Source organism: Leuresthes tenuis, unplaced genomic scaffold (assembly GCF_036924035.1).
Source record: "Leuresthes tenuis unplaced genomic scaffold, fLeuTen1.0.hap1 SCAF_3, whole genome shotgun sequence".
In the NCBI taxonomy this organism is placed as follows: domain Eukaryota; kingdom Metazoa; phylum Chordata; class Actinopteri; order Atheriniformes; family Atherinopsidae; genus Leuresthes; species Leuresthes tenuis.
In genome coordinates, this window is record NW_027325357.1 from 5,693,755 (window position 1) to 5,721,040 (window position 27,286).

The window sequence follows — 27,286 nt, forward strand, 5'->3', positions numbered from 1 at the left end:
GGGACGAATCAGATTTCACTCGATAAACTGCTGAATGACACCACAGCCTGGGCAGCGGCTGCTTTGCTGTGACAACAATTTGGGTCTGAACACAGATCAGAAAACAGAACATAGGTTGGGTTAGAAAACAGAAATTGCTATTACAGCAATTAAATAGTTAAAAGCAACTTTAAAGTAAACACCTTCTCAAAGTGTTTCCTGATTTTATTCATCCCAAATGATGATGAACGTGATATTTTTGGACAAACTATTTTTGAGTATTTTACAGGCTAATATAGGACATCAGCATCAAACCTCTGCTTGTGCTACGGCCCCGTTTACAGCTCGCTCCGACAGCTCATTTTTGTAAGAACTCTCAACAGCAGAGCAGTTTACTGTCCCCTCTAATATGAATCAACGATAAAGAGATGGTGTTGTTTCTTTAAATAACCTACATCTCTGACACCTCCTGATTTATTAGCTCAAAATGAGGAAAAATAAAAGTCGGCAGACGCCACCGAAGCGGTTCAATCACTGAAAATAGCCGAGATTGTTTCCTGGAAAACTGGGAAAAACGTGTGCCGAGATCAGATCTGAGCCGAAAAACATGAAAACTTAAAGAAAATGAACTCTCGTAAGCACTGAAATGTTAACAGGTCTGAACATTTCAACCCAAAATAGAACCAGCTATTTTGTCTGAACCAAATTCTTTAGATGAATAGTCAAATTTGAAGTTACGTCCACACTATTGCTGCTTAATGGTCATAAAAAGCACTTTGAATGTGTCAGGGAAAGAAAAATCTGCTGCGTTGGAGATTTTTTGGTGATGTAAATCTCCAAACAAACGTCTTTTCTTCAGCGTGTGAAGTTTTTCAAACAAAAGATGTCACAATTTGTTAAAAACTTGGAGCCTAAGTAGTTTAAGTGGAGCTTAAACTAGTAAGGATAAATATTCCCCGTAATCCTTTTGAATTTAAGAGGATATGGCTAATTTACTGCACTCAAATAAAGGAGCTAAATCAGGTTCTATTGGCTTTAAATAATCAAACACAACTGAACATCATTTCTCGAAAAATCCATCGTTGTTGTGCCAACATATTAAAGCTGCTGTAATGATATTTGAGAGTTTAAATGTCTAATATTTGGTACTAATAAGGATAAATTCGATAAGAAGTCCTTTAAAGATATAAATGACTGAATGTTCTGGTGTAGGAACCATAGAAATGGGAAAGTTTCAAACTGTAGCTCCTTCAATAAAGCATAAAATGTCGCCCCCTGGTGGCTGCTTGCAGTACACACCATCATTTAATTGTAAACTGTAACGACTGATCTGGAGAAACAATGCAGTTCATTTTGTGTTTTAAAGTCAATGCTAATGTTACAACTACAAAAGCCAATCTGGCTACAGTCAGTAGTTTAAAGCGGCAGTTTTTGTTCCATCTGACAACAATAATAAGTGAGCGTCCACAGAGGAAGTGGGACCTATTCCACATCTCCAGTCCCTTGTCACTACAACTCAGACCACAGATTTTATATAAATGGGCGTAGCCATCAGGTCTGAAACTGAAGCTAAGGAGGAAGTGCCTTAAAGTGCAATACGATTGATGGCTCGATAACATCCGACTCAAATAATGTCAACTTCTCCAACAGAATACGAAGAAAATACATTTTTCACACAAGTATTACTGGTGTCATGAGCTTGACTCGCTTATTCTGATCAGTGTGCTGGTGGTTTATCTTCAAAATAATTCCAGATATAAACAGATATCAGAAAATAAAAATTTATTACTAGTCTTATAGCGAGGGGGAGGAACATTTTATATATATACGCTGACCAATAAGTGACAAAATAAGCAAAAAATATGGGTTTGACAAAATGAGAGGCAGTGACTCCATTATGCAGTTTGTCTATTAAGTAAATATCCAAGTCAGAATGGCTCTAAATTAAAATCCTAATGTAAGAAGCAAATATTTCTCTTAAACATTTGTCAGCGGCTGTAATCTTGTGTGGGTCAGGCTCCTGTTTAAAAAGTTTGTTTCTGCAGCAAGAAGGCCGCAAAAAGTCCTGAAAGAACGTGGCGTTCGTCCACGACAGACCTGTTATTCACCAGCTGCTGTGTGATAGTTCTGCTCGTCATAGCCTGCTATGTTCGTAGCAATAATGTGATCCGTTCTCATCAGTCTGCTTCTCCAGAAACATGAAGGTTGCCTCTTTAAAGTTAGCCGTAAATCACCGTATTCTTTTTTTTTTTCATATATTAACCAGATAATTATTTACACAGTAAATCAGACTTTTGCCCACAGTAAGATATTCGGTTCTTTTCTGCAGAGGCACCATTTGGCATCCGAGGGGTGGAAACGGAAAGCGAGTGGAACAAAACTGTTATTCATCGTGTCAAAGAGGGCGAGTGACCTCCGACAACGTGCCGTTAAGCAAAACATTCATCTTCCCAAAGCTCCGTCTGTTCTAATATTTACAATCTACAGATCAAGTCAACGTTTTATTCCAGAGTTCTGAGTGTTTGGTTTAACTCTTTGAGATGACCTGGTCCCGAACAAACACTCACTTTTCAAATCCTGTGGAAGCACACAGACCCACAGCCAGCTAAATTAAAAAGATACTCCACAAAACACGGGTCAACCATGTAACACTGGAGTTACTGGACTAACTAACTAACTCCACCCTCCTGGAAATCTAAGCAAAAAGCAAATCAAACGCACCCAGGCCTGAAGCGGAGCTGAGACACTACCCACTTCCTGGTCTGGCTAGTTAACATTAAGTGACCAGGAAATGAGGACTAACTAAAACAATCAATGGTTCTGTCAGTAAGACTGACTCATGCAAAAACTTAATCCACAATCAAAATGCAAACATAAACAAAGCCTGAAAGCCTGAAACTAAACGGCCTAAAAGAAAGCTGAATTTTATGTAATAAAACAAAGCAAATGTTGGATTGCAGCTGTTATTCAGTCTGTTCGTAAAGTCAACAAAGTCCAAGTTTCATTTTGCTCTGTGTGCTCTGTGCGGACACACTCTGGTACCTCATGTCAGGTGCTGAAGCCCGTGAACGTAACAATTCACCAGCAGGAGGGGAAACTTGTTCGGCCTCATTTGTGATTGGTTGGAGGTGGCAGGAGAGGGGCGGAGCGATCGTTGGTGGTGGTCCTTTTGAGCGTTACTTTTCTGATGAGCGTCAGCATATCTCCTCCTCCACCTGCCCCCTCCTGGGTCGCCTGCTCGGGGCTCTGATCCTGGTTGGTGGAGGGATGGGGCTGGTGCTGATGGTTGATGCTGCGGTCCAGGGTGGTGGGCTCTCTCTGGGCAGCAGGGGGCTGGAGAAGGGCCTGTTGCTGCTGCTGGAACAACCTATGTTTCTGCTGCTGGCTCAGCTGTTGTTGATCCTCGTTTTGGGGCCAATATTGATCCTGCATGTGTTGCTGCTGCTGCTGCTGCTGTAGTTGCTGCTGCTGCTGCAGTTGCTGCTGCTGCTGTAGTTGCTGCAGTTGCTGCTGCTGCTGCAGTTGCTGCTGCTGTAGTTGTTGTAGCTGCTGCTGCTGCTGTAGCTGCTGCAGCTGCTCCTGATGCCACTGCTGCTGCTGAATCTGCTGGCTGTGCTGCTGGACCTGACTGCGTTGCTGCTGGTGGCTGATTTGCTGCTGTTGCTGCATCTGTTGCAGGTACTGTCTCTGCTGTTGCTGTTTGACGTTGCCTCCCTCAGGTGGCTGGGAAGGTACAGTAGGCACAGGCACCGGGATGGGCATCTGACCCGGGATGAACTGGTAGTACGGAGAAGAAGAAGAAGCAGGTAAAGCACTGAGGCTCTGGGTGGAGGTGCAGAGTTTATTGTGACCAAAACCTCCCACTCCTCCAGCAGGGGGCGCTGTGAAAACATTCTCGTCACTACCACCATTTCCTCCAAGGGCTTTGAGGGGAATTTTTGGGGTGCAAATGGGAATGGGAACACCCCCGCTGATCGTGCCTCTGCGAAATATTGGTTTTGATGACGGTTTGCGCCTGATGGTTGCCGTGTGGGACTGCAGCTGACGGGTGGACCCGCCGCTCAATTCAGCGTCGGCCAACAGGCTGACTGTGGAAGCGGGACGTTTAGATTGAGCAAACTCCCTGTACTGGTATCTGAGGTCGGAGTTCCTCGGGATGGTTGAGGACTTGTCAAAGTCTGACTGGCTGTTGCCGTGAGACAGGTGGTGGAATGAGATGGAATCGGCGTCCCCGTGAAGAGAGATGGACTCGTAGTCGACTGTAGGGGGAAAAAGGAAACGTTAGTTTGATGCTCTGCATTCAGCTGTACTGGTCTCTACTTCTGACTTTTTACTGTGTTTTCATCTCATCTGACACACATGACAGGAGCAGGGGGAGCACATAGTTTCATCTGTGGGTCACTGGTTGTGTATGTGAAGAAATAATAAGGGAATGCATCACTGTGGAAACCCGGGGAACATGCAACCCAGTTACTCACACACACACACACACATATCCAGCATAAGGGTCACAATCACAACTTTATAAAGGCTGCAAAGCTTCAGGAACTTAATTATCCAAAGAAATGTCTTTAGGTTCAGTTTTTCTGTAAATTCTGGTTTCAGGAATGAAGCAAACAATATGTTATATGTGACAATCATATGGGACAATATGTTGTTTTCTCTCACTAATATGTGTTTGGGTTCATCAAGCTGTTTATGTGGTGATGAGATGTATTTACATTCCCATGACAACAGCACAAGCCAACATGTGTGAGGGCGAAAGCAGCGTGTGAGCCTCTGATGACCAGAAACACTCAGAAACACTCAGAAACACGAGGGAGACCGCTAACAAAGAGCTACACTTTGCAAAATATACAAAAGAGCCGTTACCACGAAAGGTGGAAACACGACAAACTTGTTTCACCACTGGAAGCAAAAACACCGACCGGGTATGTGGAGCGCAAAAGTAAACAAATAGCTCAACCAGCGTCTGAAAGGAGGACGTTACTAATGGGCCAAGGATACGATGCCGATATGATCTGTCCTGTGGAAAAGGAGGGCCTGAAGCAAGCGGTTAATTTTGACCCAATACAGAAAATCCTGAGTAGGAAATATCTATTTAGGTTCATTTTATTAGGTGAAAATATGGTGTCGGTTGCTGATGAGGTTAAGTTTAGTTGTTGTTAAACTACAGTTTTAAGCAGTTAAGTTGTACATTTCCTCATAATTTCCAGTTAAAACACAACCTGGGCTACTTTTGTAACTTTGAAGTGCCTTCACATGATATTTGTTGTGATTTGGTGCGATATGAATGAGACTGAATTGAATTATGTGGATACACGGGACATTAGTATTGCACATTATTCCTGATTCACATTTAAATAAGTATGTGATCAGAAATGAAGGTTTGTTTGCATAAACAGATGCTGCTAAAATGTGTTCTACAGCATAATGAATATCAAATATCATCATTATCATTTCCCACAACAAGAAGGAACCTAATATCAGACAAGGGTATCAAGAGCAAACAAATGCTGCTAAAGATTATTCAGAGAATTTTGATGATAAACAGGTTTTAATTCAGTGCTGGATGCAGGCGGGATGGCATGCAAGCAGCCCCTGAACCTCACTGCGAGGTAAGTAGACAACAGGACAGACAGACAGGCAGGCAGGCAGACACACAGGCAGGCAGACAGACAGGCAGGCAGGCAGACAGACAGGCAGACAGACAGGCAGGCAGGCAGACAGACAGACAGGCAGGCAGGCAGGCAGACAGGCAGGCAGGCAGACAGACAGACAGACACACAGGCAGGCAGACAGACAGGCAGACAGACAGGCAGGCAGGCAGACACACAGGCAGGCAGGCAGGCAGGCAGACAGACAGACACACAGGCAGGCAGACAGACAGACAGACACACAGGCAGGCAGACAGACAGACAGACACACAGGCAGGCAGACAGACAGACAGACACACAGGCAGGCAGGCAGGCAGACAGGCAGGCAGGCAGGCAGGCAGACAGGCAGACAGACAGACAGGCAGACAAACAGACAGGCAGACAAACAGACAGGCAGGCAGAGACCTACCATAGATGGAAGGATCTCTCCTTACAGCTGGAAGAGAAGGACGGAAGTTTAACAAAGAAAACAAAACCAACAGAGCCAGACAGGACCAAGTACACCAAACAAAAAGAAGAAACCAGCACATAATTCAGATGACAGGCAGGTGAACAGAGTCAGTTTTATCCTAACGATGCAAATCTAAAGAAAATACACAGGAGTCATATGAAAGCTTCAGCTGGACACACACAAAAAGTAAGACGGAGCTCCCTGAGCGTGTGTTCGGTTCCACTGGCTGCACAAACAGGAGCACCAACCCTGATTCAGAGCAACAGAGATGGTTTTAGGCTGCGTGTCAGCACTCACTGTGTGTGTGGATGGTGTCCTCGGAGCAGGACGGGGTGGTGGTCTGGGTGCTGTAACCGCTGGAACAGTGCAGAGAGTCCCTGCTGCTCCTGGAGGCGTCCGAATTTAACACGCCCAAGGTCAACGCCAGCTGATCCCGGGCCGAACAAGACTAAAGGAATTTACAAAACCAGGAGAAAAGATAACGGATGGACACAAGTTTTAGTGTTTTAACTGTTTCCTGTTTAAGTTACAGTTTTACAATGAACACACATGAAAATGGCCTGAAATAATCAGGAGCCGAAGCGTAACGCATCATCTGAAGGAGCGCGGTGGTGTGGACATTCACGTCTTCCAAAAGCACTGGGTCATGTGACAGAGATACACTGCCTGCAAAGACTCTGGATGAGGTCCTGCTAAACCAAGCAGACCTTCAAAGCTGCAAACTCAGGCACTACCCCCACCTCTGAAAGGCAGTTTCTATATGGGCCTCAAAAGCCCATTTCAACTAATGATCTGTATCCTGCCACAGTGTGTGACTGTGACACCTGCACACAGCTGAAATACAAAGATAAAGTGCTGGAACTGGTGCAGTGGACTGATGTTTCAGCACAGGAGGCATCTGGCTCTTCCTGTCACCTCAACACAAAGGAGGAGAGTAGATGGAAGGAAAGGATGGAAAAAATAAGAGCAAAATAATTCAAACACTCTCTGGTCTCCTGCTGCCCTCGTGTGGGTAATGTGGATTTCTGGACCCATGATAATATCAGCTCAGAACATTTTCTTACTTCCTGCACCAATGCTCTCCAGGCATTGATCAGTCCTTTAAAAATCAACCCCTGTTCATTAATTATACACGTTCAGGCGTATTTATCACTTAAAGCAGCGTCCTTTGGCCTTAAAATGGTTGAGCTGCAACTTTATATTTCTTTGTGTGTGTTCCTGGATCTAAATGTGAGTTTATTCATATCCCAACACTGCGTTTTACCTTCCCAGATGCAGACATGGCTCGAGCTCTCTCCCCATGATGTGTGTAAGAGTTGTGTGGGGGGGCCAGCAGGCCGTTCTCCGTCCCACCGCTCCCCCCAGATGCCAGCTGATTGGTGGAACAAACTCCATCCTGTCACAAATAAACCAGCTAGAGTCAATCAACATGTATTGTCAGAGTAAATAACAGTAACATCAGCAAAGTACACAGAGCATAATCCCATGGAGCCGTCATAGAAGTCCCTCATTCAACACATCAATCCTTTCAATTCTGTGACAGCTGCTATAAAAGCAGGTGTGAAGAGGTTGGAGGAGTGTTTATGTGCTTTAAATAAAAGCTGTGAGGCACGCAAAGCCACAAGAGCCACATTGTTAAAACAAGAGCAGAGAAAGAGTAGATTTGTTTCTACTTAAATGATTACTTTAGAGAAACCTGCTGCACTGGATGTACTAACAGGACTTCTACAATGACTGCTGGGCAAGGATCATCTACACAACATGCATCTTCTTAAATTACAGATAAATTACAGACAATAACAACCAAAAATATCGGCACAAATGAACTGATCTGAGGGCTAAACGTGACCGATTCTGTGGGGATGTAATTCACTGTAAAATATGATGAACTGCAGTCTGGGGGATTTGTCTTTCTTATGAAACTGGCGAGTGAGTAAAGGACCATTACGCCAAATTCCAACACCAGGAAGGCATTCTGGTACAGTAACAGAAGAGAAAACCGGTTAAGGTTTGTGGGGTATGAGAGGATCACATGTGAGAAGTGGAATTTAACGAGAGGACGTGCAACATGTTGATTCTCTTTCAAGGCTGCTTTGAAAAGAGAGGCAACTTGCTGCTGCAAAAGCCTTTGTCTAAAGACTAAGAAGTTTTATCGGCAGCAGTCTGGACGATGGTGTGTTTCTTTCGTTTGGGTTTCAGGCTGCTGGAAGCACAAATCACATGTCGGGGGATGCCGATGAGCTTTTTTCACTGCTTTCTAAAATCTTATCGGCAAAACTACCAACTCAGAAAGTAACTGAGATCAATTGCTGATGAAAACAACAGTCAGAGTAAATCTCAGCTTGTCACAGAGTAGAAGCTTTATGCATCTACTAATAAAGAGGAAGAACTGTGTGGCTGCTCGACTCTTTCAAATGAGTAGCTCAGCACTCATCCTGATCAACAATATTGTTTTGGTCTCAAAAACCAAGCAGCAGGCTAAAAGCTGAGCTTTATATGTTGACTTCTGCACACAGAGAAAACAGCTGAAAAAGGTTTGACCACAGAGAGCTACTTCAGGGTCTGATGAGAAAAAAGATGACGGCTTGTAGGGGCTTATATTAAACTATAAATCATTAATTTATACACAGAGGTGTCACTCAGAGACTGCAGCAGTGACCATAAGAGTGAATAAATGAATGCATCAAACTGTCAAATTTGTTCTGATAGTTAAGCAAAATGTACGAGAAGGATCACAGAAACAGAAAAATTAGACAAACTTAGGAATAAACACTCAGTCCAACATCAAAAAAAGCACCCATTAGTGCACACATGAAAACACACGAACGTCATCAACTTTATGGAATGGCATTAGGATTAGGATTAAACTGACAGAGATTTGCGGTGAAATCTGAGTTTTCATGGGATGAAGCTGGATTCATGAGGCTCATTCTGAGCGGGTGGAATCTGGGACAAAACATGGGGCTGAATGCGAAGGCTCTAAAGTCAGAGTTATGCATGTGTGGTAAAAAGGGAACACAGCTGGGGATGCTGTGGGGTGGATCCAGATTCAGACTGATGGAGGACAAACGGCAAAAACACAGCACGGCACTCGTGTTGGGAGGAATGGAGTAGTTGTAGTTATTTCTCACGGTGGTCAAATCCCTGCGGCTAACGCGGTGGCTCTGAGCGGGTTGGTGACCGTAGCCGGCTGCGTAACCATAGCGACCACGGCTGCCCTGACGACCGAGGCGAGAGGGAGAGTTCCCTTCGCTGAGGGACCGCCCACTTTCATCACAGCCATACAGCAGATAGGGCGAGGAGGAGCGCTACACACAGGAGAGGGTTAAAGCGTTGTGTGTGTGTGTGTGTGTGTTCTTGTACTTCTCTCATTGTCAGGACATAAAGTTTTTATTTCGAAGGTTACATCAGCTGACATCAGTGACATTTTAGCAGAGGGATGGCGAGCATGAGTTGGTGTTGTTGTACCTTTTAGGATTTAGCAGCTTTAAGTTCAAAACAAACATTTACTGAGTTTGGTTAAAATCAGACAACTGTGATCGTCGTCGTTTAGGACATGGCCAAAAGTACGGAGATCCTGACATTCCAACCAAAAACTGAACAAGCTGCCAAAACAGCTTCCACAGCTTTTCCTATGGAAATGGCTGTGGCTGCAGAGAGATGCATCCAATCTGCCACAGGAGCTTTAGTGAGATCCAGCATGCTTTAGGCTGAGAGGGGATCAAGTGTAGGATGGCGATAAAAGAAGGGCCGTGTGGAGGGAAACCTCTGCCACACCAAACTGGGGAAACTATCGGGGGGGAATTATAACTGTGAAAGACAAGAAAAGTACAACAATGTTGGCAAATATGTTGTTGATTCTAATATGTTTGCATAAGATGGAATAAAGTCACCCACACGGGAAAAAACAGCCCCGATTATCACTTATCATTAGATTACTTTTGGCCATGTAATGCAAAGTGTCTTAGATTTCAAGAAGGAAGCTCTTCAGGTCTGAGAACAGTCTCTGTGAGTGTGTGCATGTGGTACCTGAATGTGTATTCCATCCACAGCACAGCTGATTGAGTCCAAGGAGGGAACGTGTCTCACTGATCCAGACTGGTAGTTGCTATCAAACCATAAGTACTTCAGTTTAGTGTTTATAGCAGTTTATATACATCTGAAAAGACAAAGACTGACCAGACTGAGTCATTTTAATTACTAACAACCAAAGAACCACGGCTGTAAAGTTTCTAACTATCTTAAATTATCCACTTCTTCTGGGCATTTGTAAAATGAATCTGAACTTATTTCAGAACATTATGAAGAGAAATATCATATAAAAGTGCTTGAAAGTTCTCCTAAAACCATTTAGAGTAACTTATTTCAGCACAAATATTGTCTGAATCAACATCACAGTCCCAAAGGTAGATCAATAAAACAAAAAAAAACAAAAAAAAAGAAGAAAATATCATACCAGATCTTTTTTTTTTTATCCCTCACTACATGTGGCACAGGATTCCTGGTTAATTCATAATTAAAATGTTTATTTTAGAAACCTTTAAAGTCTGCGTTTATGGAAGTGTATCATCAATACAGAGATTTTAAAGCTGAAGTTGAAGCTGCTGTTCTGTATCGAGGATTGGACTAAAATTCCTCCATTATTATTATGGATTTCACATGTTTTCACCATTAATTCATATATAATCCTGGTTCCTTCTTTTCGACAAATAAATGACTTTGTAGAATATTCCGTCACATTTGCTTAAACGAGCCGTTTTCATGTACTTTTGAGTGTAAGAAATATGATGTGTTCTTGGTCCAGTGTCTACAAAAATCTACAGGGTTACTTTGATCTTTCAAGCATCAGTCTATATGTTTCCTAGATGTCATTTAAGAGTGTGCAGTGTCACCATAGCAGTAAAATGTAGAGAAATCAGCCGTTCAGACCAGAGATGCTGTTAATGGATACAGTCTTACAGCACATTGCAGCCAGTGCCAGCCGGGTTTTACCTGCTGATGCTGCTCTTCCTGGACAGAGTGTTACTGGGAGAAGCTGGAGGTGTCTGATAGGTGTAGTTGAAATCAGAACCTTTCAGGTCCAAAATCACCTGAGAAACAAATAACATCTCCTGTAACTCAGTTTTCCTGTAAGTCAGTTCCTGCAAAAGACCGAGCTCACCGAAATACATTTCAATCTTTCTATGTGACTCTGATTCCCTAAAACAGACCGGCAGCGGAGGAATTTGTTGCTCTAAAATAGATCAAATAAATCATGTATTTAGATACAGGCGACACTTTGTTAGTAATCTCAGTTTATTTCTGGTTTCAAGTGAAGTGTCACATGCTGTACTCTTCAGGTAAAAATACGCTTGGTCAAAATTCTGCAGTGAACAAAGAGAAGTGAAGGGCACCTGTTCGCTGGCTGCTGGGAGTTTACTGGGTTCAGCGGTCAGGTTGGTCAGATCTTCCAGAATGGTCTGCAGGTGGGTCACCTCACCGAGCATGTTGATCTCATGGTCCTGCAAACACACAGTAAGAATTAGCACAGTTTTTCTAATCGAGCCAGCTTTAAAGGCTGAAAACAGTGCTTTGGATCGTCTCACGCGCAAACACACACTGACCAGCACAGGCTTCAGCATGCTGACGAAGCCGCAGTAGCGAGCTCTTTCTTCGATCAGCGCTCTGCAAACGGCTCGCTTCTCCGTTTCCTCCAGAACGGCGTAACGCACGTTGACATCCTGCAGCGCGCTGTCCAGCTGGCCCCGAGCTTCGTCCTTCCCTACAGAAATAAAACGCACACGGGAGAAACTGATGTTGGGAAAATACATGGAAGAAAGGTCGAGATATACAGACACGGGTCCTGGAACACTGAGCAGCACAATCCAGGTGGATTTAAACTGGATTAACACTGAAAATGATACTTACAATCTTAAAAATGGGCTGATAAAAGTCAAAAAACAAAAACATTTAAAAATAAATAAAAGGTCAAAATCTCTTCAAGTCACTCTGGAAATATCTAAATAAAAAGGGATAATTGCTTTTTTTTTTTTTAAATAAACCTGATAAAAATGAGTATCATGTTATTGTGTTTCAGTGTTTCTGTGTTACCCAGATCCTACCAGCAGGGGGCAGCGCAACACTATGCAGCTCATGTAAAAGCACAAGACACACACACACACACACACACTGTGCTGAGCATCAGCTGTCTGCCCCACAAATGCTGCCTGACCTTGTCCTTCTGTTTGGGCTGAGAACCTAGAATCTGACAAAGGCAATGAGAATAAAGGCCGTCTGTGTTTAGATCCATTCAACTGACCAACTGATCTGTTGACCTAATATAGCTGTTGAAAACTTGTGATTTCTTGATTATGTTTTGTCACTAAAATCAGCTGAGTAATCAAGATGCAGAGAAACAGTACTAACAGTACTAATACTGTGAAAAAGAAACAGATGACTCATCAGTTTTACTCCTTCTCCAGTGTTATTGACTAGATTGTTTACTGCACTTAACAAGCCTTGAAGTGCACGTGACAAACCTTTAAACTGAATGCACCACTCTGAAAACCTTTAATATTTCTCTTTTGATAGAAAAAAAGCTTCTGGAGCAGTCAGATGTATTCTGTGCCTCTTTCAACTCAATCCTATTAAGAATATAAAACCTGAGGACCAGGTCATAATGGGTTAACATAACCCCACATCCCTCCAGTTAGGCAGGTCAATTACATGCTCAGCTGTCACACATTTTCACAGTTTAGACTTCACATCACTGTTTTAAAAGAAGAGGGTCACAGGGACTAGGTTGTAATCTTAGATCTTGTGCATGTTCCTTTCAGTCCAAACTTACCTGAAACCTACATCAAAGCAGACTCTTCTTCTCTGCTCTGAACTCTAACGTGTCACACAGACAGGCTGTAGCATAGGGTCACAGCCCAGTAGCAAACACATGCGCAATCGTGCACCGCGGAGCTCAAACATCCAAGAAGAGCAACAATAAGGAAAACACATTGGTCCAGAGGCTGAATTTCTACATTTTGATTTAGATAATCTTCAATGTGAACAAATCAAAGACAAAAACAGGAAAGCATCATGTCCTGCACACACTGGGCTCCCGGTGTAAAGCAGGTGTTAGAAACCGAAAGTCAGTTACGGTATTTTAAACTACTGACACTTTATTTTAAGTTGTGTAAGAGTGGCTGAAGGCACTGCCGGAGCTGAGCTGTAGCTCAGCAGTATAGTGTTGATCTGGCCTGAGCCTCGCCTCGCCTCACCTCCCCAGACCCGCAGACAGAGAGGAGCTGACCAGAGGACCATCCCAGCTGTGGAAATACAACCCATGAATGATAAAATAAGCCCTAAGCACAGACATCCACCAACACAGCAGCTTAAGCTCAACTCAGAAACACTGTTTACCTGCAAAGAAGTCTTTTAGGGCTCCGACGGAGCGTCTTATTTCAGGCTTTAACTCTTCATTATATATGACAAAAACAGTCAAAGAAAGCAACATAAATGTAATGATACCTATTGAAATCATTCAAGGATTGATCTCCTGAAGGAGTGTTTTTATATTTCATCCTTCAGTTTCGTACTGGTGAACAACAACAAAGTCCGACCTCTGGGGTTATCTGTCCACCAGATTTTTGAGATATTTCTCCAGCAAACAAACAAAACGTCCTGATCTTCGGCATAAAACCAGAGAAACAGACAGTAAATCCTGTGAAAAACAGCAGGAAGCAGTTTCTGAAGCCAGGCGGGCACACTGTAAGCTTTGTGCCGTAAACTCAGTCCAAACACAGCTCAGGTGCGAGCGTGGAGGAGTCGGAGGTTTATTTCCACGCTGCTAACAGAAGCTCAGTGTTGCTGTGCTGTTGGTTTGACGTCTGGCCTCTGAGGAAACACACAGGCTGTGTGCTGTCAGCCGCTGTTTCTACAAGGCTCTGGCTCGCCACCCACAAAAACACAGAGACCTGAAATCTGAGGCTCAGCCAATTCGCTCACTCTGCAAAAGGTGAAAGACAGTTCAAATTCAATTGTCACCAGCGAGCATCCTAAATGCACCGAAACGGCACCTCACTTCGCTTTCCCCACAGGATCGCCTTGTTTTTACATCGTTATATGGACTTTTACTTTAATTAACAAAGTTAAGATGCATCTACCTCAATGGCAAATACAGCTCAGCTCAAAACTAAATGAGTCGGGTCAGCCAAGGTCTGAGTAATCTAATCCCAATTCAATTATATTCAAGTCAGACACATGAAAACAACCAAGTCAATATGAGAGGAATTTTCTCCATTGCTGTGGCTGAGAACTTCCCAAAGATCATATGTCACTGTTATTAGTCTGGATCAGTTTCCACAAAAGCTCTTCCTAATGTAGGAAGGTGTCACCCAACACGACAGTAGTTATTTTACTTTTAGACACCAGAAAACTGATCTAAAATGAGCTTCTGGATACACAGATGCACTCGTTGTTCGACTCATTCTTTTCTCATTTGTGCGACTCTGAATGTTGGTGGGATTAAAAGAGTAGCTGTGTAAAAACCCTTAATCTGAATCAACGTGGACTGGATCTACAGTAAAGAAAGCAGCACATGCCACCTGAGCTCGGAAAACAGAAACAGTAGTTCTACGTGCTCGCCTCACTGGGCAGAACTAAGTCAGGGAAGGAAGAAAGAGAGGACAGATGGTGAAAATGTTCTGAGAAGAAGCAGTTGGAGTCACTTTATTTACTCACTTATCTGTTAGTTCTTTTTCTTATCAGTCCACCCATACACCAACAGCACAAAATCTCCTCTTTTTGCTGTGGTGAAAGAGCCACGATATAAGATATCAGAACTTGGGGGAAAACTTTAAACAGTTAAGTATCAAACCACTCAGAAAAACACTAAGTCGGTCTTTTGCCTTCAGGACAGACACCTGACTTTGTGTTCCTGTGGCACATCATAAGAACACTGCGTGAATAACTTCTTAAACGGATGACTCATGATCCAAGCTGCATCACAGGATTAAGTAAAACCAGTATGTCAGCACTTTTCTATGAGGAGGTTGTTTAAAAAGATTTCTTTAAAGCCCCACCTCTTAAATGAACCCGTGAAAAAATCTGTCTTCAAGCTATGAGAATAATGGGACCTTCCAACCTAAAGGATAAAAAAACAGAAAACCAAAAGGATTCAGGTCAATGCTTGGGTTTTACCCATCTTTAGGCACAATGTCCCAAAGTTTGGTAGCTTTAGCAGCTTTACTGCAGTCACACATGACGCTGAAAAGTTCATGATGACATAATCATCTGCTTTTAAAACCTATGACTGATGTTTAAAGTCTTAATCACACAACAGTCTAGACCGTCTGCGTCAGACTGGAGGTAAAGTAGTTTCCCTGAGATACTGTAAGTCGAATGTTTCTGTGCATTTCTCCACAGCAGGTCCAGACATGAAGCAGCTGTATGCAGCACTTAACACCCTTCTCCCCCTTTAACCTCCCTGATCTTAGGTGTCCTCATTCCTCCTTTCCCCCATTTCAACACACCGTCACATCTTCCGTCTTTCCTGTTCGTCTCTACTCAACCTTCAACTCATCTTCCCTTTTCCCAACTCTTCTCCTCTCTTAAAAACTTCCCCCCTTCAGGAAATCTTTTTTTATTTTTTATCTCCTCTGAGATCTTTCTCTTTTCCACCCTCAGGTTCCTTTACTAAGCTTCTTGTGCTCATATGTGACTTCTTCAGAATCCTCCATCCCACATCATTTGATTCCCGTTTTATCTGAATCTTCATCTCCCTCTCGCCACATCAGAGCTCCATGACCTCATCCATGTCCTCCCCCTCCATCCTGGAGGTCTTAAATGCAAACCGCACTTACTCCTTTAACCTCCTCCTCTCTTCTCAGGGATGGGATTTCCCTTTTTTTTTTTTTTTTGTACCTCCATAATCTATATTTTTCTCTTTACAAATATTTCTGTTCCCACTCTTCCTGCAGCTCTCTCTTCCAATCTTCTTTGACACAGCAACCACAAAAGGAGTCATGGACAAGATGACTTAAACCCATCTCTCTTATGCTCTTATTTTCCTCTTCAATTATCCTCTTCTTGATGAATAATTTATACTCCAGTTACAGTTCAGCACAAGCCTAAAACCAAAGCCTGAATGCTATCTGCATCTTTAATATCTAAGAAAAATAAAGAAATCTTTTAGTTCTCTGCTGTTTTGGACAAACTGCTGCTTATTGCTTCACTCATGACAAAAAAAAAAGAGGAAATGCTCATTTTCTTGCTCTCATGTTTCATAATATGTCACACAACCGGACACAAATGTGCACAGCATGCACTTTTAGTTATGTTGTAGCCTCAACCTTCCACAGCTCTTAATATTACTTCTGGAGCTACTTCTCAAACACTCATAAAGCCCATTTTGTGAGTTCTGCTCCCACGTTGCAAGTGTTTCTTTATGCATACAGAGGAAAATATCTTTTCTCCCGTCTGCTATCTGCTCCACTCAGTCAGCCATTGGAGATTCCCTTTCCTAAAGTGGCTAAAGACCACATAATGACAGATGTATGATTCACACACACAAAATCACATGGGATGATTAGGGAAGGAACAGATGTTTACTGTTAGCAGGTTTCCTTTTTTTATTCAAGCATCCTCGATCATACCATGTCGATTTTTACCCCCACTAAAGCAGAATGTGCTGGAATGATCTGGGGAGATTATAAGATAATAACAGCAACAAAAAAAAAAAAAAAAGCATGTGAGAGTTTAAGGATTTGAAGAAAGAATCTGAAGAAAACTGTTAGAAATAGAGAGTTAAACATAGTTTGCTGGAGGTGTGACTGTGATATATCATGAGTGTCTTCTGGACTAAATGCAAACTGGTAAATGGAATAAAATGAGAAAACACGAATCCTAAAACAATCAAAAAGTAAACTTCAACCTGAATAAGAAACAAAACCTCCAACACAGCTTATGCACAAGATGACGGGCTGAAAATAACAGCACTTTTGTTAAGACTAGCTCTCTCCAAACAATAAAGCTACACCAGTTGGTCCCTGTGTCTGTTACATATTATACGGTGTCTTCACACACACACACACAGCGCTGTACACTGAGGATAATTATAACGTGAAGTTTGGGACACTGAGCAGGAGAAAGAGAATGTGTGTTTACGTGCGTGCTTTGTCATTACGTGGTAACAACGTGAAGCTATGGCTTTTCATACTTGTTTACATATTGTAATCCTGTACACTTCTTTCATTTGGATAATTCCTACTTATCACAACCTTTTTTTTAGTTTTTTCCACCATCTCTATGAGTAATAATAGCACCGAACTCACCAGATTCGTGGCTTAGATCTGGTTGGAGCAGCTAAATTTAAAGAAAAAACCTTTCTGTAAAATGATGCATCGTTGTGTGATGTAGATATTTTTTTGGATAGATTGCGCCTTCTTTGCAAGCTCTCAGACACGTGTCTGTTGTTCTGTGTTTCTTGACCTTTGGGACTTATCTGCTAAATAAAAACAGTCCTCTGCAACAGATCAGTAAACTTCCACGTTGAGGACAAAGTTATCGTAGCTGCAGAGGCCAGTTAGACTACAAAATGCTCAAAAATATTCAGGTGATTTGGCGTGTCACTGTCTGACAGAACTGAGGCACACAGACAGTCAGAGGAATGACGGAGGAATACAGTGAGATGGACGGAGAAAAAACGTGTTGAGAGATGCTAAACCCACATCAGACATCACTCTGTTTACTCTGGGTGGGTCTGCAGGCTGTGATGTGTGCACGGACTATTTCTGTGTCTGTGCATATTGGATTTCTCGAGAGGGAGAGCAAAGACGGAGATGATGTTTGTAAACTGGCCTCAATGTTTCTTTCATTTTAATTTGGTTTGTGTGTGACATGCACGAATGAGGTTTCTTTGTTGGTTGGTTTTATTCTACCTAAGGCCGTCCGCATTCTTTCCTCATAAGCTTTCAGTTTCTTTGATTATGGGATGTAAAGCCGAATGAAGCCATGGCAACAACGGGGTGTGTCCATTTGATAGCAGAGAAGGGCGTGGGCCCGGTGTCTGCCGAGAGGTATGTCCACATTTCTGCAGCAATGGTCCAGTCATAACGCCCGGAGACAGTAAACAGGCCTCAGATCAGCACACATTAACCTTCAATCTCTTCATCCACAAGATAAAAGGTGACTCCTACTTTAACAAAGTAGGAGTCCAAAGCAAGACTCAAAAAGTCCAAAATCAAGTCAGAACGTCCACTTTGAAGTCATAAACAGATCGTTATATTTCTGTTCTGATAAACAAGCCTTCCTGTCTGCTTTGGACCATGTGACTCGATTAAAAGTGTCTCCGTCATCAGGAAAATTGAACATTTTGTTTGTCTTGTTCAGGATATCAAGTCGTTCCACGTCGAAAGGTTGAAGTCTGAATTCAACTGGTGTCAAAGCTGAGCCTGCAGAACCCTCTACAATCCACTCGTCTGCCTCATGTGTCGTTATCTCAGCAGGGAAACGTGTTTTCAGAGGGATTGTTTCCTCCCTCGGGGCGTCGGGTGACTGACAGGAGGTAGGGAATAACGGAATACCGCAGAGATCTAATGAGACATTTTTCAGCACAATGAGGGCAGGATGTAACAGACTCCCTGTGTTTGTTCTTCCTCTCTGTGGAAAATGATTTTAGAATTCGGCAGGTGGTTTTTCCTCAAAGAAAACTGATATTTGAGACTTAATCAAACTATGTTGTTGTTTACATTCTTTTTGAATGACAGTAAGACTGACTGCTGGACGTTCTGTTGTTCAGCGCTAATGAAAACCTTCTGGATGTGAATGAGTGACTCCTCTTACCTTTCTTCACCTTCTTCTGCAGTTTGATGGTGTCTGATGACTTCTTCTTGATGTCTGCTCTGGCCTTCTTGTACTCTGATTGTGAAAAAGCCACCAATGAGAAAAGTGTTGTGCCCGTGCAGTTGTGTGTTAGTTAGCTAGCATGTCGACATACCTTTGGCGTGGTCTTTGTCCAGCTGACTGGCCACTTTTTTCCACTCTTCCATTTTCAACTCGAGTGGAGTGATCAGACTTTCTGAGAGAGCTCTGAAAAAAGGAAATTTGAAATCCAGCTTTATTGATTGCTGTGTTTAACCTTCTTCTAATCAAAATCTACTGTAAACGACTCATTACCTCATTCATTTCCAACCGAGTCAGTAATTCTCTGGCAAGCTGAATCAGAGTTACACATTTCATGAAATGATATATTATTGTAATGGAGAAATATTTCTTTGTTTTTATACATGCAGTTGAGCTCTGGTGAATCCTACTCCTCCTTATCAGTGCTAAACCTTGATGTGCCAGGCATCTGCCTGACTATATAAGGTCTATAAAAGAGTGAAAACCAAGCAGTGAGGCTGAGAGATCTGCCTGTAGACCCATGAGAAAGGACCGTGTCAAGGCAAGGATCTGAGGAAGAACACAAGAAAGTCTCTGCACCATTTAAAGTGCCCCTTAGATCTGGCTGCCCAGAAAACAGGGACCCAACAAGCCAGTTTTCACACAGGAATTCTTCCCAACTAAGCCGAATGTGACAAGCTTCCGGAAGTTTGCCAAAAGGCAGCGTAATAACCATCAGACCTTATCTGATAACACCCTCACCTCATTATTACCGCCCAGACAGTTGTGCACGATACCATCTTTATTTGGAGAGTTTTTCTGCGACAGGGTGTGGGAGATAAGTCGTGATAGAGGGAGAGGTGGAAGCAGAAAAATATGAAGCAACCCCGACTGAGAATCTTTCCCCAAGTACACGAGATCTCAGGCTGAATGAAGGTTTAGAACAAGACAACGAGCCGAGGCACATTACCAACAGGTTTCCTTTCTATATTGTTGTTTTAAATAATTAGATTAGACTATATTTTCACATGCACTTGACATAAAGCTGCGTGGCGCCGTTCCACCTTTGTTTTAAGGGTTGGTGAGTTGATTGATGGTAAAATCTCTAAAAACAAAAATCCCTACGAGCGTGTCAAATAAAATCTTTATTGAGAGCTGATGGCTGCGCTGAGCAGCCCCCTTTAAGGCCCAGTCTTTACAAACCAACACAATCAAGACAGTCACTTTAAGGCAGAACAGCTGTATTGACTGCACTAAATTGTACAGGTGTACCTCATAAGGCAGCTTCAGAGAGTGTGTGCACGTGTAAACAAGACGTGTGACTCACTAACAGACAGCTTCTCCAATGACAGCAGACAGAATAACAGCTAAATGACTGTAACGGTGCAGCAGTGGCAGCGCTGAAAGGTGAAATCATGACAGCATGCAGCTCCAGCTGTCTCCTTCTCTCTCCACACACAGATACACACTGACTGTCATGTATGACCGTATGTCAGCTGAGGATAATAAAGTGTCTGGTTCCCACACTATCAAATAAAAGTTGTCATCACACAGTCTTTCACAGCTTCACCTGTCTTCCCCACCTCGTAAAAGCATCACATCAGACACTACGGTATTGAATGTGTGTGTGGTTGTCTTACGTGGTGAACAGCTTGAGTTTGGATTCGATGCTGCGGTGTCTCATGCACATCCTGGTCAGCGCTGAGCCGATCTCCTTGGTAGCACCTGCAAAAATCAGAGTTTTATTTTGAGAAAAGGACGGAAATGAAATGAAAACAAATAATATCTTTAAATAAGGATCGGTTTTGGAGCTAAACCCAACTCAAATAATGACCCCATAAATGTTAGCATCTGAGCTCCTCTTCTGTTAACCGTTGAAACGGACGTGACACCTAAAATATTTTCATTGTGTACGTTTGTAATTGTCTGAAGCTGCCAAAGCATGTGAGGAATCTCTCACTGAATCTGTTCCACAAGTTTGTGTCCAAAACAAATGAAGAGAAAGGATTTCAAACAGCGTAGTGCCAGAGAGTCCGTGTAGAAATGTTCCACTTTCCCTTCAGCTGTGCATTATAAGCAATTTATAAAGCAATTTCTTACTCATTTAATATATACATCGTGTTTGTGGCTCTGCATCACCACTGCGATAAAGCTGCATGTGTGTGTGTGTGTGTGTGTGTGTGCCATCCACACCTCATACTGGAGACGCATTAAGAGCTCAATCTGATTAAGATCTTAAGATGAGTGTTGTAATGTGTGTTGAGACGACGTACGAGGGCTCAAGTGTCTCATTTTGTTAATGAATTATGTAAGATGGCGACCGCGTCTTTTCACAACCAGTTTGGGTTGATCAGATTTCACGCCAACACACACAAACCCTTAACGGAGCTATGACGTAACACGATGCACTCAAGAGTTTGTGACACGGATGGCTTGTGTGCACACTAAAACTCACACAGTGGCAATGATTTTCAGGCCAAACACATTACAGCATTTCTGCTTACAATCACAGACTCGCACTCAGATCCCTGAAGCAATTAGCCGACAACCAGTCTTACACAGCATTTAACACCATGTCTTAGACACCATGATCTCGTGCATTTAAACACAAAACTGCACACTGCAGAAACATTTGACTGAATATGCACAATAGGATTGGCGAGTCATCGGTACATGCAGATAAGATCTAATATTTCCAGGTTGTGGTTGGGAGAGTTTGGCGAGTAAAAGTTTAGCTTTTACCGTTCTTTCATATCAAACATATCAGGTTGTACAGCTCAGTAATACATGCATGCATACATGTAAAATGCACATTAACATGGTTTTTAGAAGCTTTTCTTTTTCATGTTGACTCACTAAAATGGCGGTTGTGTCTTAGTCTGATTCGATGTCATGATTTGTTCACCTGCAAGACGTGTTAAAAATAGCAATTTGAGTAAATGAATGTTTGTAAGAGTTGTGCATCAGTTGGGATTCCACATACATGTTGACTCGGAGTGGGAGGAGGACTGGAAGGAAAGAGGTATGACTTCTACAACAGGTCCTCTTTCATACAAACACACAGAGAGCCAAGCTCATAATAATGGCCTCTTTGTGGCCATCACTCTGAATGTAGGCGCGACATCTTCCGTTAAAATGACAAATCGACTCATCAAAGCATTTTAGTGTTGAAGAGGTAGTACAGAATGTAGCTTTTTGTTTTTCTTATCTTCTATGTTGACGTACGCTTTCCAAGTCTGATTATTCCGAGTCATCACATTGAAAACGTGAGGCGACAAATCTGTGGCATTTCATTTCATCCACAACGTTCGGCTGCACTGCGATCAAAGTGAAAGTTCGTACAGTGACAGTTCACACACACTCATTTCAAGCTATTTGAATATCTAAATCTAAATGCTGCACATGGTGGAAACAGGAAGAGTCAAACACACACATGCACAGGCTGAAAAACTGAAACATGGCCGACATGTAAAGTAAGGAAGGCTCGAATGAAAAATGACTTATCAGCAGGTCAAGTTCTAACAGGAAGTGGTCGCAGTGTGAAACCTTTACTGGTAAAAAGCCTCATCTATCTTCTATTTTTTCCTATCAGGTTCTACACATCTTTTTGCATCCATCTTTCCCCTTACTTTTCTCCATCCTCCATCTTTTCTTACTCATGTTCCATCTCATTCCCTCTCAGCTCTGCCCTGTTTGCTATAAAAGAAATATTATCATAAACTACACACGGGACAAAGAGACGGTGGGAACGCACACAAAGACACGGTCTCTGGTAAAGGGTGTGGGTTAATTGCTGAGGTGTGTCGAGGTGCTTGTTTTATTTGCCTTTCCCTCCCTGTTGCACTTCAAGCTCTGAGCTCTGATAACATTTAAGACTTTAATGTTGTGATAATGCATAAAGTAGCTGTTTGAAAAGTCTGTGATGCGATGTTCAATAACGAGTGTCTTAAAAGCCTTCAGTTCAAAACCCAGCTGATGTTGCTGCTATTAACAAATTAAAATTTTAAAATGTATTTTAAGGATTTGAATGTTTAAAAAAACTAGTAACAGCAAGTTTCATATTACAAACACAGTTTATCCTTTAAATTCTGTAGTAAAACAGGTCAAATTAAGAGAATTATGCTCATTTTCTGGCTCTTTGGCCCCCCTAGACTTCTGGGTTGTAGCACCAAAGTCGTAAAAACAAATCTCCCTTTGAGCCCTGCACATACACAGCCATACGGGTACATTTGTTTTCCTGCTAGAGCAAATGACAAATCTTTCTTAAAGATGGTTAAACATTGTTCTACATCAACAGCTGTATCTAAATAAATTAAAGATGAAATGGTAGAGATTAACTGAATTTATCACAGACCTATTCAGTCATTTTCGGCGTTCCATCTTATTTTGGTTTCCATTTATGGTTCGTGCTCTGCACCAATTAGCCTTTAAGCAGCTGTAAGCAGTTGTTTTTTCAGCAAACAGGTTCACCGCATGCTACCTGGTCTACACTAACCAGCTAATGATATTAGCAAACATATCATAGCTAAATAGCTTCTGAGGAGGACACCAAACCACAGCCCAAAAGAGAATAAATACTCGACTTACACAAACAATACTTCAAGGGGACGAGCTTAAAGGTTCGTGTCTGTTGGATGAAGAAATAGGCAGACAATTGCTAACGTATGTAGCAACGACGACGTTAGCTACATTTTTCCAACAAGTGTTCATGAATTGTTGGCCTCATTATGGAATCAGTTAATAGAGACGGACAAACTCTGGTATTAGCTTTAGTGTTTGGTGTATAGAGTCAGCTGGGGATGCACCGATACCAGTATCAGTATGTGCGTGTACCTGTACTCAGTATTCATTAAAGTGTTCCGATACTACAGAACTGATACCAGCCGAGATTAATTTTCCTGCAGTGTTTGTGAAAGTTAAAAAGTTAAAACAATATGTTGCACTAAGAGTAGTTTTATATTTCTAAAATAAATGAAGGGCAGTTGCATTTGGGTTGAAAATGCAAACAAACAAATCTCCATCTGAGCCCTCCACATGCACAGCTATACATGTAGACCCCCAGAAGCCCCAGGACTGCATATTTCTATAAACTGTGATACACGTGTGAACAAAAATGCTCACACAAAAGACAAAAACCAAAAACCAAATGTTCTTTCTCTGATATACACTTTGCTGTTTCTGATTTACCTTTTTGAAGCATCTTTGAAGCACGTTTTATGTGAAGCTGATGTGCATGTGCACAATATATGTAACGCCTATAATACCCATTCTATGTATTCGTGTCATGTGATGCAAGATAACATTTTGAAAGGCATCAAACTTGACTTTGACATGAAATTTACAAAAACATTTTGATGAGAAGAACACTAGAGCATGTAAACATATGTAATTAGTGTTATTACAGGGACTCCACCACAGCTTCAATCCTCTCGATTCACAGCCTTCGCAGAACAAAAGGAGGCATTGATCATGTTCTTTTCATGATCATAAACCCGCACGACAACTTTACAGACCGAGCCAAGCAAAACAAACGTGACAGAACAAGAAAGCTGATCAGTTCCAGCTTAAAAACAACAACAACTAAGCTCTGAATCTGAAACTAGCTCTGCATCTGTCCGCCATCCTGGTTTTCTCTTTAGCAGTAAAATCCATTCTGATGTTTTGAATGTACATTTTTACCCCACTTCCTCTAATAGTTTCATCTTGCAGCTCTTTCCTGCATCTGTTACAATGTTTTTTTGTCCCTTAAATGTATTTTAAGGCCAAAGTGGCCACACAATTTGCATAATGAATAACGATTTACTTAAAAACGAGTCCGAATCACATCAGCTGTGAGGTTCAGGCATCTCTAGTGTTGTTTTAAATATAATAGTTTAGTTACTGATGGTGCGCAGATGCTGTTCAGCTGCATGCTTCATTGTTGTTTCCACACGTTTATTTGCAGTTTGAGTGAAGATAACACCTGAAATGGTTAAATTTTTGAGTGCTGCCCTGCTCTGTCTCACGCTGTAAAAATCTAATTTATAATACATAAATTACAATCTGTACGACAGACATCTGTCTGTGTGTGTGAGGGGGGGGGTTATGCAGCCAAGTATTGAACACTTAACCCTCTTTTTGCGTTCAGGCATGTCTAATAGCGCTGAGTGTGGAGCAGAGATTACTTCAGAGACGAGATCAGACGCCTTCAGATTCTTTTTGAATGTCACTTTTTGTTTAAATCCAAGAGATGGATGACATTTCAACATGACGGGCAATGCTAATGTCGGGGGAATTCCATGCTTGTGAAAACAACATTAGGTGGATATTGACAACTATGGTGTGTGTGGATTAACAGTTTGCCTAAGAACACACCTACAAGCCGGAAGACTGCTGGAAAACCTTTTGATTTGATAAAGTAAAACACTACATTTCAGTAGTCCAGATTCAAAGTAACAAATGCATGGAGCAGCTTTTCTGCAGCACTGTCAGACAGGGTGTTCCTAATTCTGGCAATATTATGAAGGTGAAAGAAGGCAGCCCTGGAAACCTGTTTTATATGTGTGTCAAAGGATAGATTCTGGTCAAAAATAACTCCAAGATTCCTCATTGTAGTACTACAAGGAAGAGTCATTTAGAGTAAGTATATAGCTAGGCTGTTTCACCCTGAAGCGTTCAGATCCAAAGGCAACACTTAGAAGCAGAAACTCTGCGTCATCCAGGTCTTTATGTCATTAAGACATGCTTGGAGTCTGACCAACTGATCCGGTTTCATAGAGTGATATTGTACTGTAATTGTAACTTTATTATTGGGCTGTCAATGAAAACCTCTGAAAAGCCTCCAGTTGATCCAAAATGTGCCCAGATCACTTAAAGAAGAATTTAGTTATTCAAAGACATGTGGAGGAACCTGAAGTGAGCCGTTCTCGTGAGGAAACATCCAAGAGTTGAAGCTGTTCTGCACAGAATAACACACAAAAAGTCCTGAAAGCTAAAGAGCCAGCACTGATCAAATCTGTAGCTGCAGTTATTTCTGCATGTCGGGTCAAAACCGACTCACTGATTGTGTTGGATTGAATCATTACCCTAAATACATTTTTTGAAAATAAAAATCAACATATTTATCTCATTTGCTTTACTGGGGTTGAGTTTGTGTGATCGTGAAACATTTTTATTCAGTGAGGCAGGAGACAGGTTTATTTCAGTTAAATCATATCCGATCCTTCATTTAAAGCACTGGTCAACTAACAACGAATAAACAAACCAATGACAGGAGCACAGGAGGCCCTAACAGCAAAATAAAGGCAACATTTTGGGGGGTTTCCCCCATAAGGTTATTTCATATAGACGATACATTTGCTGGTCCTTCGTTACTTTTTTCTCTTGTAAGCTTTGAAGTTATTTTCATAAAGATTTAGCCAGACTTTCTTAAATATGTAGAAGACTTGAAACATAAATGCTGCCACCAAAAGCACTAAAACTTCCCCAGGTGGAAAAAAAAAAAAAAAAGAAGGAGAGAAAGGTCAGAACTTTTATAATTTCCCTCTATTTTCCAAAGACGCGGTGCCAGAGAGACAAAGACGGAAGTGTTCACCCTCCTTCCCAGAGATTTTCCAGCTCCCGTCTCATACTGTGGCCCTTTCAGTAAAGTGTGTAAGCGTGAATTAATTAATGTTTTCTTTACACAGGTTGGTCCCTCTGTTTTCCCTTCCTCTGAATCTACTTTCTAACCTCCGGTTTTCTGTTGGAAAACACTAATCTTACAAAAATCAATCTGTGATTTTTCCAAACTGAAACTCTATAACATAAATATTAAGGGGAAAAACTATACTATACTATACTGTGCTAAAGAGTTAGACTGAAACACTAACTGCTTCCAAAGCATTTAACCTTTGCCTCTCTTCATATTGACCTAATTATTGATTAACTGACCAGTTGCGATGGAGCAAACCTTCAAAAACATGCACGGTGTGGTCCTTAGGAAGCCTGTTAGAATTATTCAGGACTCAGTGGGTTGTCTTGTGATGTGCGTGTACATGTGTGTGTGCTTTGAAAGCCCCATGATGCCAAAGACGTCAACGGTTCCTCAGTTGCCAGGGAAACCAGTCATGTGGAATCACCAGAGAAGAGACAAGGGGAACCTACTTCGAAGATCAGCTGATTGTGATCAGACTTGTGCCAAGTATTAACTCTAATACTTGTTAATTATTGTCACGCTAAACCATTAAGGTCATAACTGAAGTTGTGTTTACAGTGATGTGTTTTTAAGGCTGTGAATTCCAAAAATAAGGATGATATATTCAGCAGTTGTCACAGGTTGGATTCTCACGGAAATAAAGAGGATGAAGAGGCTTCAGAATAAATCAAA

At 42.0% G+C, this 27,286-nt stretch overlaps 1 protein-coding gene across 2 annotated transcripts in view; it reads right to left on the reverse strand.

The window, feature by feature from the left end:
- Positions 1 to 1,746: 1,746 nt before the first annotated feature.
- Positions 1,747 to 27,286, reverse strand: part of mtss1 (MTSS I-BAR domain containing 1) — a 52,671-nt gene continuing 27,131 nt past the window's right edge. Inside the window, exons 4-14 of one of the 2 annotated variants that reach the window (XM_072381513.1) lie at positions 20,580 to 20,664; positions 19,055 to 19,146; positions 18,901 to 18,975; positions 11,691 to 11,848; positions 11,481 to 11,588; positions 11,080 to 11,177; positions 10,117 to 10,195; positions 7,352 to 7,483; positions 6,385 to 6,535; positions 6,046 to 6,072; positions 1,747 to 4,238 (exon numbers count right to left, since the gene is read on the reverse strand). In XM_072381513.1, coding sequence (XP_072237614.1) covers positions 3,088 to 4,238; positions 6,046 to 6,072; positions 6,385 to 6,535; positions 7,352 to 7,483; positions 10,117 to 10,195; positions 11,080 to 11,177; positions 11,481 to 11,588; positions 11,691 to 11,848; positions 18,901 to 18,975; positions 19,055 to 19,146; positions 20,580 to 20,664 — 2,156 coding nt within the window. In that variant the 3' untranslated portion in view covers positions 1,747 to 3,087. The remainder of the gene's footprint in view (positions 4,239 to 6,045; positions 6,073 to 6,384; positions 6,536 to 7,351; positions 7,484 to 10,116; positions 10,196 to 11,079; positions 11,178 to 11,480; positions 11,589 to 11,690; positions 11,849 to 18,900; positions 18,976 to 19,054; positions 19,147 to 20,579; positions 20,665 to 27,286) is intronic. The other variant, XM_072381514.1, reaches the window with a different exon arrangement.